The sequence below is a fragment of the Sceloporus occidentalis genome, unplaced genomic scaffold (assembly GCF_023333645.1).
Source record: "Sceloporus occidentalis isolate IW3139 unplaced genomic scaffold, rSceOcc1.0.p SCAF_8, whole genome shotgun sequence".
In the NCBI taxonomy this organism is placed as follows: Eukaryota; Metazoa; Chordata; class Lepidosauria; order Squamata; family Phrynosomatidae; genus Sceloporus; species Sceloporus occidentalis.
Genome location: NW_028316988.1, coordinates 4,173,742 through 4,189,702, shown reverse-complemented (window position 1 = coordinate 4,189,702; position 15,961 = coordinate 4,173,742). Strand labels below are relative to the sequence as shown.

The window sequence follows — 15,961 nt, the reverse complement described above, 5'->3', positions numbered from 1 at the left end:
GCCACTACACCAGCAAAACCTATTATAGGCACGTTACAGACCGCCGGATTGCGGCGGTCTGCCGCCGCCACCGCTTGCACCGTCCGGGAGCCGCAGCCTTTAAACGGCGCGGCTCCCGGACACTGCCGAGAAGGAGCGTGGAAATTGCGCTCCTTCTGAGGCCCTGGAAGAGGCGCCGTAAAGCGCAAGGGGCTCATTTGCGGCGTCATTTCCGGGGCGACACGTGCGGACGCAACGCATCCAGGACGTAAAGATGGCGGCGCCCGTGTGTATAGGGTGCCGCCATCTTTAAGCCCCCGTCACGTGCTAGGGGTGAGGCCAGTATGGACGCTAGGTCCTCGGCCAACCCCTAGCACGTGACGGGGGCGTATTATAGGCCCGTCTGTAACGGGCCTTAGTTTGCAAAAAAATGCACTCATTAATCGCAGATAATAAGTGCATTTAGGGATGCAGCCATGCACCATACCAGATACTATGACAGCATACAATAACACCTGGCCGGGACTAGATTGGCAACCATCACCCATCACTTTTTGTTGGCCACCCTTCGATTGTGGGATGACCTGCTAGGAAAGATTCGACAGCTAAATATGCTGACTGAATTTAAAACAGTACTAAGACCTCTCTCTTCCGGCAGGCCTACCCAGTCGGTTTTAAACTATGCATTTTAAATTGGTACAGTTTTAATTTTACATCTGGGTGATTTCAGTGCATATTGGTCATCATAGCTCTGTGTTTATGTATGCTAAACAACGTGATTAAATGGTTTCATGTCTTTAGTTATGTACTGTATCTTAATCTAACCTGCCTCAAGCCTTGGGGAGAGGCGGGTAAGAAATCAACATTTGTTGTTGTCGTTGTTATACCCTGCAACGTTTCACATATGATAGCAGCTGAGGATGCCTTTGCAACAGACAGAAGAGTGCTTTCCACTCTTTGTTTGTTCCATAGAGGGTTAAATTTGTGGTCGCTCTTAGATAAAAAGCCCTCGGACTGTAAGGATAATGCAAAAGGAGGATGAGCCAAACTAATTTGATGAGGTCCTTAGAACTCTAAACTACAAATCTCAAGATTGTATAGAATGCAGCCATTAAATTTAAAGTGAGATCCACCTCAACATTAGGAGGAACTTATTGACAGTAAGGGCTGTTCGACAGTGGAACACAATCCCTTGGAGTTTGGTGGAGTCTCCTTCCCTGGAGGTCTTTAAACGGAGGCTGGATGGCCATCTGTCAATGGGGATGCTTTGATTGAGAGTTTCTGCATGGCTGAATGGGGTTGGACTGGGTGGCCTTTGGGGTCTATTCCAATTCTATGATTCTATACTAGAATTGGGTTCACGGTTGGTATGTAAGCATGTGCACACCTTGCTAGAGAAGCTGACGTGCCACCTTCTCTCGAACACCTGGGCGCAACTGCCATTTAGCCCAGGTGGGATGAATCAACTTAATCCATAATGTAGTTTCCTGCCGTTTCAAAAGAACAGAAAGAGCAGCACAATCTTTTCCTCCCCACCTCTTTGCCCTGAGAACTCCAGATATACAGGTTGGTGACAGGGCTCTGTCATCACCATCCCTACCTGCGGAAACGCAGCCTGAGAACATGCCAGCATTCCTGAACAGAGAGGAGAGTTGCCTTGCATGCTGAATTCTTGCTACTGAGGCCAATGGGGAGGAGACAGTCACTGTGGATTGGCTAATTCATGCAGATTTTATCACAGCTCATTAACAACTCTTTAACGTTGTGGCAAATACAACTGGCCTACTGGTTAACCCACAGATATGTCATACTTTCAATTGGAAAGAGATTTCTAGGCTGCGTCATTTTCTCTCTGTATGAAATACTATTCTTGTTCTGTGCCTTTCCTAGGCCTGTTACAGACTGCCAAAATAAAGCTGCTTCAGGTCTCTTTGGAGGTATGCTATTTAAATGATGCATGGGTCCTAAGAGTCCGGAGGTCGCGCCAAAGCCACACTCCATTCCTAAGCACTGAGTGCAGCTTTGGTGCAGCTTCTGGATTCTTAGGATGCATGCATCATTTAAACAGCATACCTCCAAAGAGACCCAAAGCAGCTTTATTTTGGCAGTCTGTAGCAGGCCCAAGTTATGGTGACCCTAAGGCAAACATATCACAGGGTTGTCTTGGCAAGATGGGTTCAGAGGAGTTTGCTTTTGCCTTCCTTTGAGGCTGAGAGAGTGTGACTTGGCCAAGGTCACCCAATGGGTTTCCATGGCTGAGCAGGGATTTGAACCCAAGTTGGGGGAAACATTGAACGCATACCAATTTGACCGTAATAAAGAATTTCGACTTATCTAGTACTAGCTATTTCTGATAGGTGATTAATAGACAGACAGATACTAGAAAGAAATTGAAACTGCCATGGCTTTGCCTCCCAAAGAAACTTTAGGTACGGACCGAAGGGTCTTGCATTCATGTTAAATCTCCTCAGCCATAATCTATGGGAGCAGCCTTGATCAAATATTTATGTCCGTCTCAGTTTCTCAACTCTTAAAATAAGGCCATTATTACTTTAGGGCGACCAAGACAAAAGGGGATGTGAGTGCAAACAAGATATTGCACATCAGAAGCGCCACAGACGTGATTAAAAGTGTCATATAGGTGATTAGAAATAAGATAGTTACCCCACAAAAACTCATAGTACTTACTTTTCCAGGAATATACTGGAGTATTTTGTCGGAGCTCACATCCCTCTCCTGTCCCGGTTCAAATCCGAAAAGGCCAGCTAGTTTTTTCTTACTCTCTTGTCTGCAAAGCAATAATAATAAAAAAGGAACATAGTTGAGATCAAGGCAAGGCAAACAGAGCAAAGCAGAAAAGCAAGGCAAGGAAGAGTATTGCCAGCATTCACAGATGCTGGTGAAATGTCAGGAATAAGCTCTTCTAGAACATGGCCACATAGCCCCAAAAACCAGGGATGCCAGCCATGAAAGCCTTCGACTTCACACTTAAACTAATGTTTCCGTCTTCCTTTTTTTCAGTTGCAGAAGCATGGACAGAAAGAAAAGGCACACTCTCTCCAGACATGTGAGTTTGACAAACCACTACTTTGATATCAATGGTATAGGAGTCTATTTCATATCAAATTAAACTATAGTGCCATCTTGTTTAGTAGTAGCTGTATACCAAAGCTTAGAAACAATATGAAGTCAAAGCTTAGAAACAATACCAATACTTAGAAACAATACCAAAGCTTAGACATAATACTTTAAGGATCCTATTTTGCAGAATCCTCCCACCATCATGCATCTTTGGATGCCAGACTCTCTATGCCAAATCGTAGCTATTCAAAGCACTGATGTGCACTGGATTGGCATCCATACCTATCATTTAGAAAGCATGGACCAACAGTTGGGTTCTCCTTTGTACTGACTTGTATCAGCTCTTCAGTTCTTTAAATAGGGATCTTTCCCAGCCATACCTAAAGTTTCAGGCTAGGATGTTTTGCAAGCAAAGCATATGTTGAGTCAGTGTGCTACAGCTGATACTGCCTGGGCATCCCTTTCATAAAACTACTCTTGGAGCTATCAGGATGTGTGACTACTATCATGTGCCAAGTATCTTTTTCCGTCACCATATTCAATCTGAGCCTCCAGGTGTAATTTCAAGGCAAACCTAAGTTCCCAAACTTCATATTTAAGGGAAAACATCAGCTCAGTGGTAGAGCGCATAGTTTGCATGCCAGAAGTTCCAGGCACTCTCCAAGGTCAATGCTCAGAGATAGGGCACTTGACTTCCCAAGCCTATTGTTATTCTAAATCAATTTTTAACTAGAGGTACTGGGACTGAATAGGGAATTTTAACTCATTAGTGGGTTGCTGTTGTTGTTGTTGTTGTTGTTGTTGTGTGCCCTCAATTACTTCCTACTTATAGTGACCCTAAGGCAAACCTATCAGTGGTGTTTTCTTGTCAAGTTTTGTTCAGAGGAGATCCTAAAGCTAGAGGCTGACAATCCTATTTAACAGTGTTGCAAGTCCTTTGAGGATGCATTGCTTCTCCTGGTGTACATACTTATTTGTCCTTCTTGCTTTTGAGTCAAATATGTCTAATAGGTTTGTAAAACCATTAAAGAACCCTACCAAACTTATCTGATCAGAAGCAAAAATGGGATCAGTGTATATACCACAGCCAAAAAGATCTCTTTTTGACCCACCTTGACTTTTGGGTGGCAAAGAGGCTTGTCTCCAACAGAGGATAATAATAACCCATAATAAAAACAGTTCAAGGTCCATAAAGCTGAGTAGGCTTTAGGCTTATTTGTCACCAATAGCAGCACAGCATAGTAAGCTACTATTTGAGTTGAGTAGGGTGGCATAATAGTCAGCTAGATGTTTGTAAAGAAACAGAAACAAACAGAATACCTAGATTACTGTACCTGTACTGTGATTTTGTGATTGTGTGAATCCAAGGCCCTGTATTACTCCTGAGTTAAGAGTCCCGACTAAAACAGTGGGTCTTTCCAAAATGTGGAAGACTGGGTTGCAAGCAGTTATTTGGACCCTTACCACAGACGACAGGGATAGGTAGCATCTTTTGCACATAGGCTGGCATCATGTAATAATGTAATGTAATAAAATTTATTCGGTCATTGACCAGTTTAAAAACAAAATCACATGAGCAACCTATCAATATAACAATAACAAATTAAAATATAAACTGATAGTAGACTGTACATGTACAGTATCAAACAGTTCTTTCTACACGGTAATAAAATGACCATTTGACAGTTGAGGGCGCAGTTTACAAACAATATAACAGAATTTAGCCACCTTAAGGGATAATCATTGTTGTCCAATAAGAGGCGTAAATAAAAGGAGTCAGGTTTGCCTGGGAGTTTACTCAGTAGTGGGCTAATCAGTTGGTGACGAATGTCTCTATAGAATTGACAATAAAGGAAAACATGCTCATTGGTTTCAACAGTGCCCGAGCCTCATGGGCAAAAACGGATTTCAAAAGGTGTCTTTTTAAATCTACCTTCCAACATGGCCGACTGGCATCATGTTAGTGATAGTTTGTTGCTGTTAGCCGCCCTTCAGTCAACCTCAACTATGGTGACCCTGTGGACAAGACATCTCCAAGACTTTCCGTCCTCATCCTCTTTGTTCAGGGCCTGTCCTCCCTGTTTGAGGCTATCCAACTAGCATGCCGTCTTCATCTCTTTCTGCTGCTGTTGTTGTTGTTGATGTTGTGTGCCATGTCATTTCTAACTTATGGCGACACTAAGGCGACCAAACATGGGGCTTTCTTGGCAAGTTTCTTCAGAGGGGCTTTGTCCTTGGCATCCTCTGAGGCTGAGAGACTGGAACTTGCTGAAGGTGGGTTTACATGGCTGAGCCGGGATAGTCTCCAGAATCATAGCCCAACATCCAAACTACTATGCCATGCTGGCTCCCCTCTTTCTGCTGCCTTCCGCCTTTCCTAGCATCGTTGTCCTTGCTAATGATTCATTACATGAAAGCCTCAATTTAGTCATCCTGGCTTCTAGGGAGAGTTCAGGATTGATCTGTTCAAGGGCCCATTTGTTTGTCTTCTTGGCCATCCACTCTTCTCCAGCACTGCATCTCAAATGAGTTGATTTCCTTCCTACTGGCTTTTTCTTTTAACTGTCCAGCTCTCACATTCCTATATTGTGATGGGGAACACAACGGCTTGGATGATCCTCACTTTAGTGGCCAGAGTTATGTCTTTACATGTTACGATCTTGTCCACTTCTTCCATAGCAGCCCTTCCCTATCCTAACCTTCTTATACAGAGACACAATTTGCACTATGTATGCAGTGAATCATTTGTACAATGCACACAGACATATCCAGCTGAAGGTGGTATAAGCAAAATTGTACATGTGGGATGGTTATATATGTGATAGCACATTAAAATATACAGAAGCAGTGTGTTAATGAGCATTGCCTCTATACATTGCCTTTCTGCATTGTGCATTACAATTTCACAATGGGTCATCAGTCATGTTCTTAGGCCACTGATCCACATACGATATTCAACATGTATATTCCATATATATAGGGATTGTACAATGCAATTCCCAATTGGCCCACTGCAATATTTTATATTAAGAGGTTAGGAGGTGAACCTGAATATTCAAGTCACCTTTTAGTGGGCAGCATCAATATTTGTTACAGATATATCTTATGTTTCTTCCATGATGGAACTCATAAAGAGGGATTCCAGTAAAATAGACTAGCGAAGTTGGATGGCTCCATGCCTCCTTCCCCAGTCTGCTTGGCAGAAGGCATTTTTAAAGTCTAGTCTGCAAAGAGGCTCGAAGCTTTCACTTGCACCTTGCGCACAAGAGGGAAAACCCCACTGCCATCATGCCAGCATCAGCTCCTAACCTCTGCACACTTGTTGTTGTTGTGTGCCTTCATTTCCGACTTAAGGTGACCCTGAGGCTAACCTGTAATGAGATTTCCTTGGCAAGATTTCTTCTGGTGGCACATTAAAGTGCACAGAAGCAGCATATGAATGAGCATGGCCTCTGTGCATTGCCTTGTACTCTGCACATTTGCCTTTGCCTTCCTCTGAGGTTGAGAAAGTGTGACTTGCCCAAAGTCACCCAATAGGTTTCCATGGCCAAGCAGGGATTTGAAACATGGTCTCTGGAGTCATAGACTAGGGCTCAAACCTAGTCAATATGCTGGCTTTTCACACTAGAAATGGCAAAAATGAAAATAAGGGTAAGGATTAAAAGCCTGGGTTTTAGAGGGATAGCACAGTCAGTTTTAGTTGTCCTGCATTTCAGTTTTTTAAACCCCTTTCTCCCCATCCTGAATATGAAGAAACCTGCTCATTTCGGTGCATCCTTATTAAAAGTGAACAAAAACAAAAGAATTTGCAAAAGCAAAAGAATTTGCAGGGCGATAATGTCCGTGGGTTTATTTGCATGGTGGTGTTAGTATAAGAAATACCATGCAAAACAGCAGCATTACATAAAAAGAAATGGCTTGCTGAGCTGAACCAAAGTGTCATTTAACCCAGTAGTTTTCAGTGGGAGTCTTTAGACTGTTATCAAGAATGTTCCATCTAAGAAAAACAGCCAGGCTTCCTTTTCAACATGCAACCATGGGGTAGTATCAGTTGTCTATGAAACTGAGAAAGTTGGCATGAAAATTGGGCATATGCTAAATAGAATATGCCCTCTGCAATATTGGAGCTTTGTGGCGAATGCCGACAAGCTGCTCAGACCAATCAATACAGAAAAGAGTCTATGAAGATAAAAACTTTGCTAAGTGACCACATGTTGTTGTGGTGGTGTGCCTTCAAGTCGTTTCTGACTTATGGTGACCCTAAGGCACTCGCCTAGAGTAGGGTTTTCTTGGCAAGTTTCTTCAGAGGTTTGCCATTGCCATCCTCTGAGGCTGAGTGTGACTTGCCCAAGGGTGCCCAAGGGTGCCCAATGGGTTTCCATGGCCGACCCAGGATTCGGACCCTGGTCTCCCAATGTCCTAGTCCAATGCTTAAACTACTGCACCACGCTGGCTGGAGGGTATGACCACATACCCTCCAACGTTTCATAGATGAAAGCTGGGACGTATATGACCAAGCAACATCAGAATGTGGTCAAGACGGCAGAAGTTATTAATAAGGAAGGACAGACAAGCAAGGAGAGGCTGCAGCAGTTTGCTTTTGCATGAAGACAACAGTAGTTCTGTTCCTCCTCAGATGTTGGTATTCATGCCTCTATGTATGGAGCTGTCATTTAGTAATTGAGAGTGACAACTGCCATCACCATATCTTCCTACGTCCATTTGTCTAACTCCTTTCTTAAGACCAACGGCCTTCACCACTTGCCCAAGACCACCCAGTGGGTTTCATGGCTGAGCGGGGATTCGAACCATGGACTCTGGAGTCACCGTCCAAAATTCAAACCACTATGCTCTCTGGCTGGTGATTTAGGCACCTAGAAATCTGAGGCTGACCCTTACATTGCTAGAGCACTGAGTTAATCTAGGCTAATTCTCCAGCCCTTCATACACAGAGACTGTATGTATGCTTAGCTGACCATGATAGGCCTAATCTATCTAGGACAGTGATGGTGAATCTTTTCGAGGCCGAGTGCCCAAACTGCAACCCCAAACCCACTTATTTATTGCAAAGTGCCGTGTCCCTCTGGCTTTCTAGTAACAAACTCTGGCAAACTCTGTACTGGGATGATGGCACATGTGCCCACAGAGAGGGCTCTGAGTGACACCTTTGGCACGCGTGCCATAGGTTCGCCATCACTGATCTAGGATCTATGCAGGACCTTATTATTCCAAGAAGGAACCAGGCTGGGAGGCACCCCTTAGAATGGCAGCTTCATCCATGTGTTGCCATTCAACTGTAAGCCTGAGTTAGTTCTGCATGAGCAAACAAAACCAAAACAAGACAACCCTTTTTAAGCAGGGAGGCCTATGAAGTTTTTAAAACACCCAAATCTTATATTTTTAAGTCTGCATGTAATGACAGCAAGAGACAGAGGGTTAAATCAGAAGCTAGTAAAGAGTGACTCTGCTCCTAGGGACTGTATATGTGGCTTCTAAGGTCAGAAACAATGCTATGGGATCCTGGGAATTATAGTTTGTGGTGGCACCAGAGCACTCTGATAGAGAAGGCTAGGTGTAAATCCAAGAATTACAAACCCAAATAAAGCAGTATCAAACTGCATTATTTCTGCAGTGCAGATTTGATCTCAGACTGTTTTTGCAGGTCTTAGTTCTCCCTGCAGAGCATCCAAAAAAGAAGGAGTGAATTGCCTCTCCTGGAAGCTTTCCAGTTTTGTTTTGGGATGGGAGGAAGCTGGCATATTTCAGTATCCCAGAATGTCCTAGGGCAGAAAGGTGGCCCTTGGACTCACCAAAATTGCCTTCTTTTGGCCTAAGACATGCAGTTCTAGTGAACAGATTTACCTGAAAGTGAGGTCCACCCTTCAAGACAAGCTGAACTTCCTACATGAAAGGTCATTTTGCACAGGAAATAACAACAAGCGCCTTGGTTTTGCAATCCAGTCCCATCATGGGCTCATGTAGATTATAGTTACTAGAATTCGTCCCGGTCAAAATTACCATGGATGTCATTATCAATAATCATTTTAATGGAGACAAACCCAAACCTAAAGATGCCAAAGGATCACCAAGCATGCTATTATCAGACAGCATGCATAGTATTAATTCAATGGAGACCAACGCAAACATAAAGATACCAAATGATCACCAACCATGTTATCAACAACATGCATGTTATTAATTTAATGGAGACAAATTAATAACATGCAGAAACATAAAGATACCAAGTGCGTTATCAAACAACATGCATGTTATTATTTTAATGGTGACAAATACAAACCTAAGGATACCAAATGGCTACCAAATGTGTTACCAAACAACATGCATGTTATTAATTTATAGAGACAAATGCAAACATAACGAAGGTTGGACTATATGGCCTCAGGGTAACTCCCAACATTGTGATTCTAGGAGGCTGTTACAAACTACAAAGTTCATGGTATAATAAATTGATTTGCCATTAGGGTGCCATAGGGGTTGTTTCCTTAGAAGTCACTATGAAAGACAAAGAGAGTGCTTTAAACCCTAATGGATTTATAGTGGCATACGGTTTCATGCCCACTTTGCTTGCTGAAGTGGGCTCTAGTCCATCAAACCTTATGCTGCCATAAATCTGGCAGGCGTGCAAGGGCCCATAAGAAACTGTACACACAGAGAGCAAAAGGAGGAGTGTGCAGAAGTGTACATGCGGTCGGAAAAGTTTTCCCTACCGAACGCACCATACAAGAAGTGAACAAATAGAGACGCAATTCTATGAACGCTGGGGTTAAGCCCCAATGAACTGTGTGGGGTTTACTTGTGAGCAGACATGTGCAGGCTTGCTCTGTATACCAATGACAACTTTCCAGGAAAGCATACAGAAAAATAAATCCACAATTTCCCAGCTCTTTCCAAGCATTAATTCTTGAAGCAGCCTCTTTGGGGCTGCACTGCATGGAGAACTATGAATCACAATACACATCAATATTTAGGATTATAAATCGGACACCAGATCCTGTGAAAAGGGGTGTCCGTGTCCGTCCATTATTGCCAATAGCCGAGGGATACCCATGCAACCTTGAATTCATATTTGATTTTAACCATGCAGTTGCATTAAACACTTGGTGTGGCTTTAATGCATGAATTGAACATGTAGCCCAGCCCAGATACAACTAGAAACAGTGAATACAGTATTATATGCATCTGAGGAAGTAGACTGAATTAGGCCTTAATTTTGTAACTTCATGTGGTTTGCAGATCGCACGCTGTCTGCAGGTTTTGTGTATATTTTATCTCCTTGTGTAAAATTTTACAGTGCTATTACTATTATTATTATTATTATTATTATTATTATTATTATTAGGATTTATTTATAAAGCACTGTAGTTTTGTATGTACACAGCGCTGTACCTACAAACCAAAAACCGCAAAATTACGTGGAACGATTCCACGCGATGTCGCCCCAAACCTGCCGTTAAAGTGGTCACAAAGAAGCATTAACGCACATCTTTTTACTTTTGAGACTTCAGCGACAACGCGTCTCCGCTATCACTTTATTTGCACAGTTGCGTGCGATAATCATCGGCGCAATTACTCGCCATATCTGCTTCATTTGCGGGATGCTTTAAATGCGCTTTAATCTCTCTTTAATGCCCCAGTTAGCCCCAGTGTGATAGTCCTTTCAACACTAGGTCCCTATAAACCCCAAGAAAAGCGGCTTGTCCGATTTGGTTCTTTTCCTGTTTGCAAGTCAAGACAAAAACCTTTCCTTGCAAAGGCACAGCCAGAGAATGCAATTTTTCACTCCCTTTCTTTCCACCGAGACTTTAAAAAATGTTTTGAAAGCAAACTTGGAGATAATAATAGTAATAATACTCACTCTTTCCTGAGCGAGGGCTTCCTAGAGAAGGAATATCTGAACCTCCCAGGTGCTTGGGGAACACAAGCCATGTTCCCCATGTTGCTGCTGGAGAGAGTGACTCCTCTAATCCAGGAACAGCTGGGGAGAAAACAGAAGCCAACAGGAAAGAAAGAAAGAAAGAAAGAAAGAAAGAAAGAAAGAAAGAAAGGAGGAGACAGTGCTCTTTGGAGAGCACAGACAAGGGAGGGTGTGAAGCCAGAGGAGGTGTGCCAGTGTGCTGCTGGAGTAGCCTCTCTCTCTGTATGTGTGTGTTAGTGTGTCATGCACACATTCCCCACTTCCGTCTGCAAGAGTGACTCTGATGGGTGTGTGAGCTGGGAATAAAAGGCCTTTCTGCCTAAGGCAGTTTTGTTGAAGGTTGGGTGCTCTCACTTCCCTTCCTAAGGGTTGTGATACAGCTCTTGCTCTTCTGTGTCTCTCTGTCTCACATGCAGAGGCACAACACAAGGCTAGGCAGGAACTCTTTTGTGGCGCTTTCTCCTTCCCAACAGCTGAAGGGGTCATTTGATCCCCTAACAGTGCGCCGAGAGAGATTGTGTTGCAGCTGTGAGACTCACTGAAAGAAAGACGTCGGCTGCCAACTACTTTAGTTCAAAGATATAGCCGTGTTAGTCTGTAGAATCAGTATGGAGATTGATCCTGTCGCACCTTTGAGACTCACCAAAATTAAGATGTTGGCTGCCAACTTCTTTAGTTCAAAGATATAGCCATGTTAGTCCATAGAATCAGTATGGAGAGAGATTGTGTTGCACCTTTGAGACTCGCTGAAAGAAAGAGGTTGGTTGCCAATGTCTTCATTTTAAAGATATAACTGTGTTAGTCTGTAGAAACAGTATGGAGAAAGATCTTGTCATCCCTTTGAGACTCACTGAAAGAAAGAAGTTGGCTGCCAACTTCTTTAGTTTAATACTGTGTTAGTCTGTAGAATCAGTATGGAGAGAGATCTTATCACACCTTTGAGACTCACTAAAAGAAAGAAGTTGGCAGCATGAGCTTTTGTAGACTTAGTCTCAAAGGTGCTAGAAGATCTCTCTACAAACTGATTCTACAGACTAACATGGCTATATGTTTGACCTCCTAACAGGTAACTAGAACCCTAGAGTTGGAAGAGACCCCAAGGGTCATCCAGTCTAACCCCCTTCTGCCAGGAAGGAAGACAGAATCAGAACACACACACACACACAACAAATAGCCATCCAGCCTCTGGTCATTGTGTGCCTTCAAGTTGTTTCCAATTTATGGCATTCCTAAGGGGTTTTCTTGGCAATATTTGCTCAAAGAGGGTTTGCTATTGCCTTCCTCTGAGGCTGAGAGAGTGTGACCTGGCCAAAGTCACCCAGTGGGTTTCCATACCAGAGCTGGGATTCGAACCCTGGTCTCCAGAGTCATAATCCAACACTCAAACCACTAAGCCCTACTGGCTCTGTTTAAAACCCTCCAAAGAAGGAGACTCCATCACTCTCCGAAGCAGGCTATTTGACTGTCGGACACAGCTCTTACTCTTAGGCAATTCTTCCTAACGTTTCGGTGGAATCTTTTTTCTTCCTGTAGTTTGAATCCATTGCTTCATGTCCTAGTCTCTGGAGGAACAGACTCTTATCTTCCTCCAGGCACTTTTAAAATCACAACAACCACCGAGACAGAAGGACTCCTTGCCAGTTTCACCTGTAAGTAGCCAGGCTTGTTGAGACAAAAAAGGAAAGAGGGAAAGTCCAAAGCAGTTTCCTCCAAAGGCATGATTCATATTTTTGGTGGGTTTCTCCCCCTCGGCTGGCTTTGCAACTAACTGTACACTGAAAGAAGGGAAACACAAACTTACTATTTTGAACTACAACTTCCTAGATGGTGATGATGATGATGAGGAAGAGGAGGAGAAGGAGAAGGAGGAGGAGGAGGAATATATTGATTTATATCCCGCCCTTCTCCCAAGACTGGAACTCATGGCAGCTTACAACATTAAAAAACACTATACCATCCCAGTAAGTCAGGAACCCAAGCTTTGGTGTACTACAAAAACAAAGCATTTCGGCACCACTTTCCCTCCTATGGCTCAATGCTATCAAACTCTGGGATTTTTAGTCTGGAGCTCTCTGGCAAGGAAGGATAACTATCTCACAAAACTAAAAACAAACCAAAAACAGAATTCCATAGCATTGAGTCATGGCAGTGTCAAACCGCTTTATTACTTGCAATGCGACTTTGTTTTGTTTTGGTAACATTAGGCACCGTCAGGGAGATGGCTTTGCCATTACGCAGAGTGAGGCATTTGCTTCAGACATCAGATTTTGTATGTCGCAGAAGGAAAGCAAGCTGTGGTTTATTAGTATTGCATTTTCGACTGTCAAAGGCCTCATTCCCACGTACAGATAAATCGATGCGCAATCCAAATCGATGGACCGATTGGACATCAGATCGTGGTTTACGCAACACATGCCCCGATTGCATCATTTTCTCTGCTCCGCTCTGGACCCACAACAAACTCCAACTCCCAGAACTCCATAGCCTTGAGCCAAGGCAATTAAAGCGGTGCCAAACCAGGTTATTCCTCCAGTGTGGATGCAGCCTGTGAGAAGGCAACTGCTTGCCATTCCCTCACTTTAGTATTTCTCTTGAATTCTCAAAAGATCCATCAAAATGTTTATAGTTATATAGAAAGTTACTTTTAAAAAGTCATTAATTCCCATTAGCGTGTAGAGAAAATAGTTTACTGCCATGTTTTAAAAGCCTTTGACTTCACATAACAAGATGTTACTTAGGACAATAGCATGCAAAATCCACAAAACAGTGATACCTTTATGGGATCAACTCAAATGCATACAATATATATTGCAAGCTTTCAAAGCAGTATTAGTGTCTTCATTAAAAATAAAGACATGAGAAACTGTATTTAATTCATGTGCTAAATACATAGCAACAGAAATGGGCTGTAATCTCAAATCTAATGAGATTTTGGAGAACCTGGGTGTCATCTACCTTGTTGTCATTTCGCTTTGCTCATCCTTTCCCTGTGATCCTTTTGAACAAATAGCACTTGCTCGGAGCAGCATTGTGCGGAGGTGTTCTCATCTCTTCTACATTAAATATATTAGATGCTATATAATGAAGGTCCCACCCAAAAAGAGTGAAAGAATCAAAGCGTTCTCGGTGTAGTATCTCTCCAGCTGAATCGCTTTGGTATTTCGCCCGGTGTGCTTAGATTTGCACAAGCCGTTGTGTCTACAAAAGACTCTTAAGTCTTGTGTGATGAAGAGGCAACGGCTGCTTCATAACAATGGAGGGCGGGAGGCAGCTTTTAGAGAACATACTAACCGCTGACCGTGTTCAGTTCTCATGAGACTATTTTGGGTTTTCTTCCTCATCCTTTCCATTCTTTCTGTCTTAAGTGATGCTGGGCAAGGAGGTGTTCTGCAAACTCTGAGATCCACTGGACTCTATGAGTGGCTAATGCCTTGAAGTTACACAAGGAGAGGCGCCGGGGATCATTACAGGCCTCATTCCCACTACCTTTTAAACCGGATCTTTTGAACCAGGACAGGCCAAAATAAAGCTGCTTCGGGTCACTTTGGAGGTATGCTGTTTCAATGATGCATGCATCCTAAGAGTCAGGAAGCTGCACCAAGGCTGCACTCCAGTCCTTAGAACTGGAGCATGGCTTTGGTGTGGCTTCCGGCCTCTTAGGACGCATGCATCATTTAAACAGCATACCTCCAAAGTGACTCGAAGCAGCTTTATTTTGGCCTGTCTGTATCAGGCCTAAATGACCCTAGTTCGCACTTGAACCAAATCGCTGTAGCAATTCAGAGAAGGGAGCCATTCTCAAGACCCGTTTCACCTGCGTCTTTTTGACGCTGACTTTTCTCAGCGTCTTTTTGGATAAATCGATTCCGCGCAAGCGTGAACCAGATGCGGATCGGAATCGATTAAAATGTGATCTTCGGCCGGCTGGAACGGATCCATTTTGAATCAATTCATTTGTGAATGTGAACCACGAGTGGGTTATTTTATTTTGCAGCAAGAAAATGCAATCAGAGCAAATGTAGTGTGAACCGTGCTCATCTGTCGGGGATGCTTCGATCAAGAGTTCCTGCATGGCAGAGGATTGCACTGGATGGCCCTTGGGGTCTCTTCCAAGTCTATGATTCTATGATTCTCTCCTCTGCTGCCAATTATCTCCAATTACTTCAGTGCCTCAGACATGAAGTTCTGCATCTGTTGCCCAATATCCTTGCCTTCATTAATCTATGAAGGGATTTCATTCTGTTTTGCTTGGATGCAGCCTAATATCAGCTTCCGCTAGTAAGAACAATGCTTTTTAAACAAAGCCCCCAGCCATGTCACAGGTTTGTGTTCCTAGTAGTAAGGTACTTTAAAATAAATAAATTCTGGATTTTGTTTTTTGAAGAGTGTTAGGCGATAGACTCGGCTCTTGGAAAAACTTTATGCAACTGGTGGTTATTTATAGATATCTGAGACTGGAGGAAGAGTCTGGCCAGTAATGCGGAGCAGGTGGGAGGCTGCGTGGAAAGAGAATACTCCAATGACCGATCCCACATATATGTTCCAATGTGACTTACATAAGCATCATTTTTGCTCTTATTAATCTTCCAGTTGGACCTGGGATGCCAGTTTTTGAAGTCTGCCTTCAATTTAAAAGGTGGGTTAGTAGGAGTAAAAGAAATCACAGATATGGCTGCTTTGTTTTGGGGTTTTTTAAAAGCCCAGGGCCATCTAACAACTATCGGATGTATCCAGTCCCTTCCTATAATCCATTTTCCTTCCTTCCATCTTGTAATGCCAGCTCCAAAGAGAAAAGGAAAGGCTGTAGACCAGTGGCAGTGCGGCTGAAAGCAACATGTCTGGTTCGGCCATTGGTATCTCCAGGTAATTTTGGCAAAGTCTGCCTGAAATCCCAGTGATCTGGTGCCATTCCAAGGTGGAGAACCTCATGCCCAAGAACTAAGGGCCTGAACAGACAGGCTAAGA

General features: G+C 43.3%; 1 protein-coding gene across 1 annotated transcript in view; it reads right to left on the bottom strand.

The window, feature by feature from the left end:
- PLEKHN1 (pleckstrin homology domain containing N1) overlaps positions 1-11,016 on the bottom strand; it is a 47,588-nt gene extending 36,572 nt beyond the window's left edge. Inside the window, exons 1-2 of the mRNA XM_089536913.1 lie at positions 10,937-11,016; positions 2,668-2,767 (exon numbers count right to left, since the gene is read on the bottom strand). Coding sequence (XP_089393039.1) covers positions 2,668-2,767; positions 10,937-11,016 — 180 coding nt within the window. The remainder of the gene's footprint in view (positions 1-2,667; positions 2,768-10,936) is intronic.
- Positions 11,017-15,961: the final 4,945 nt, after the last annotated feature.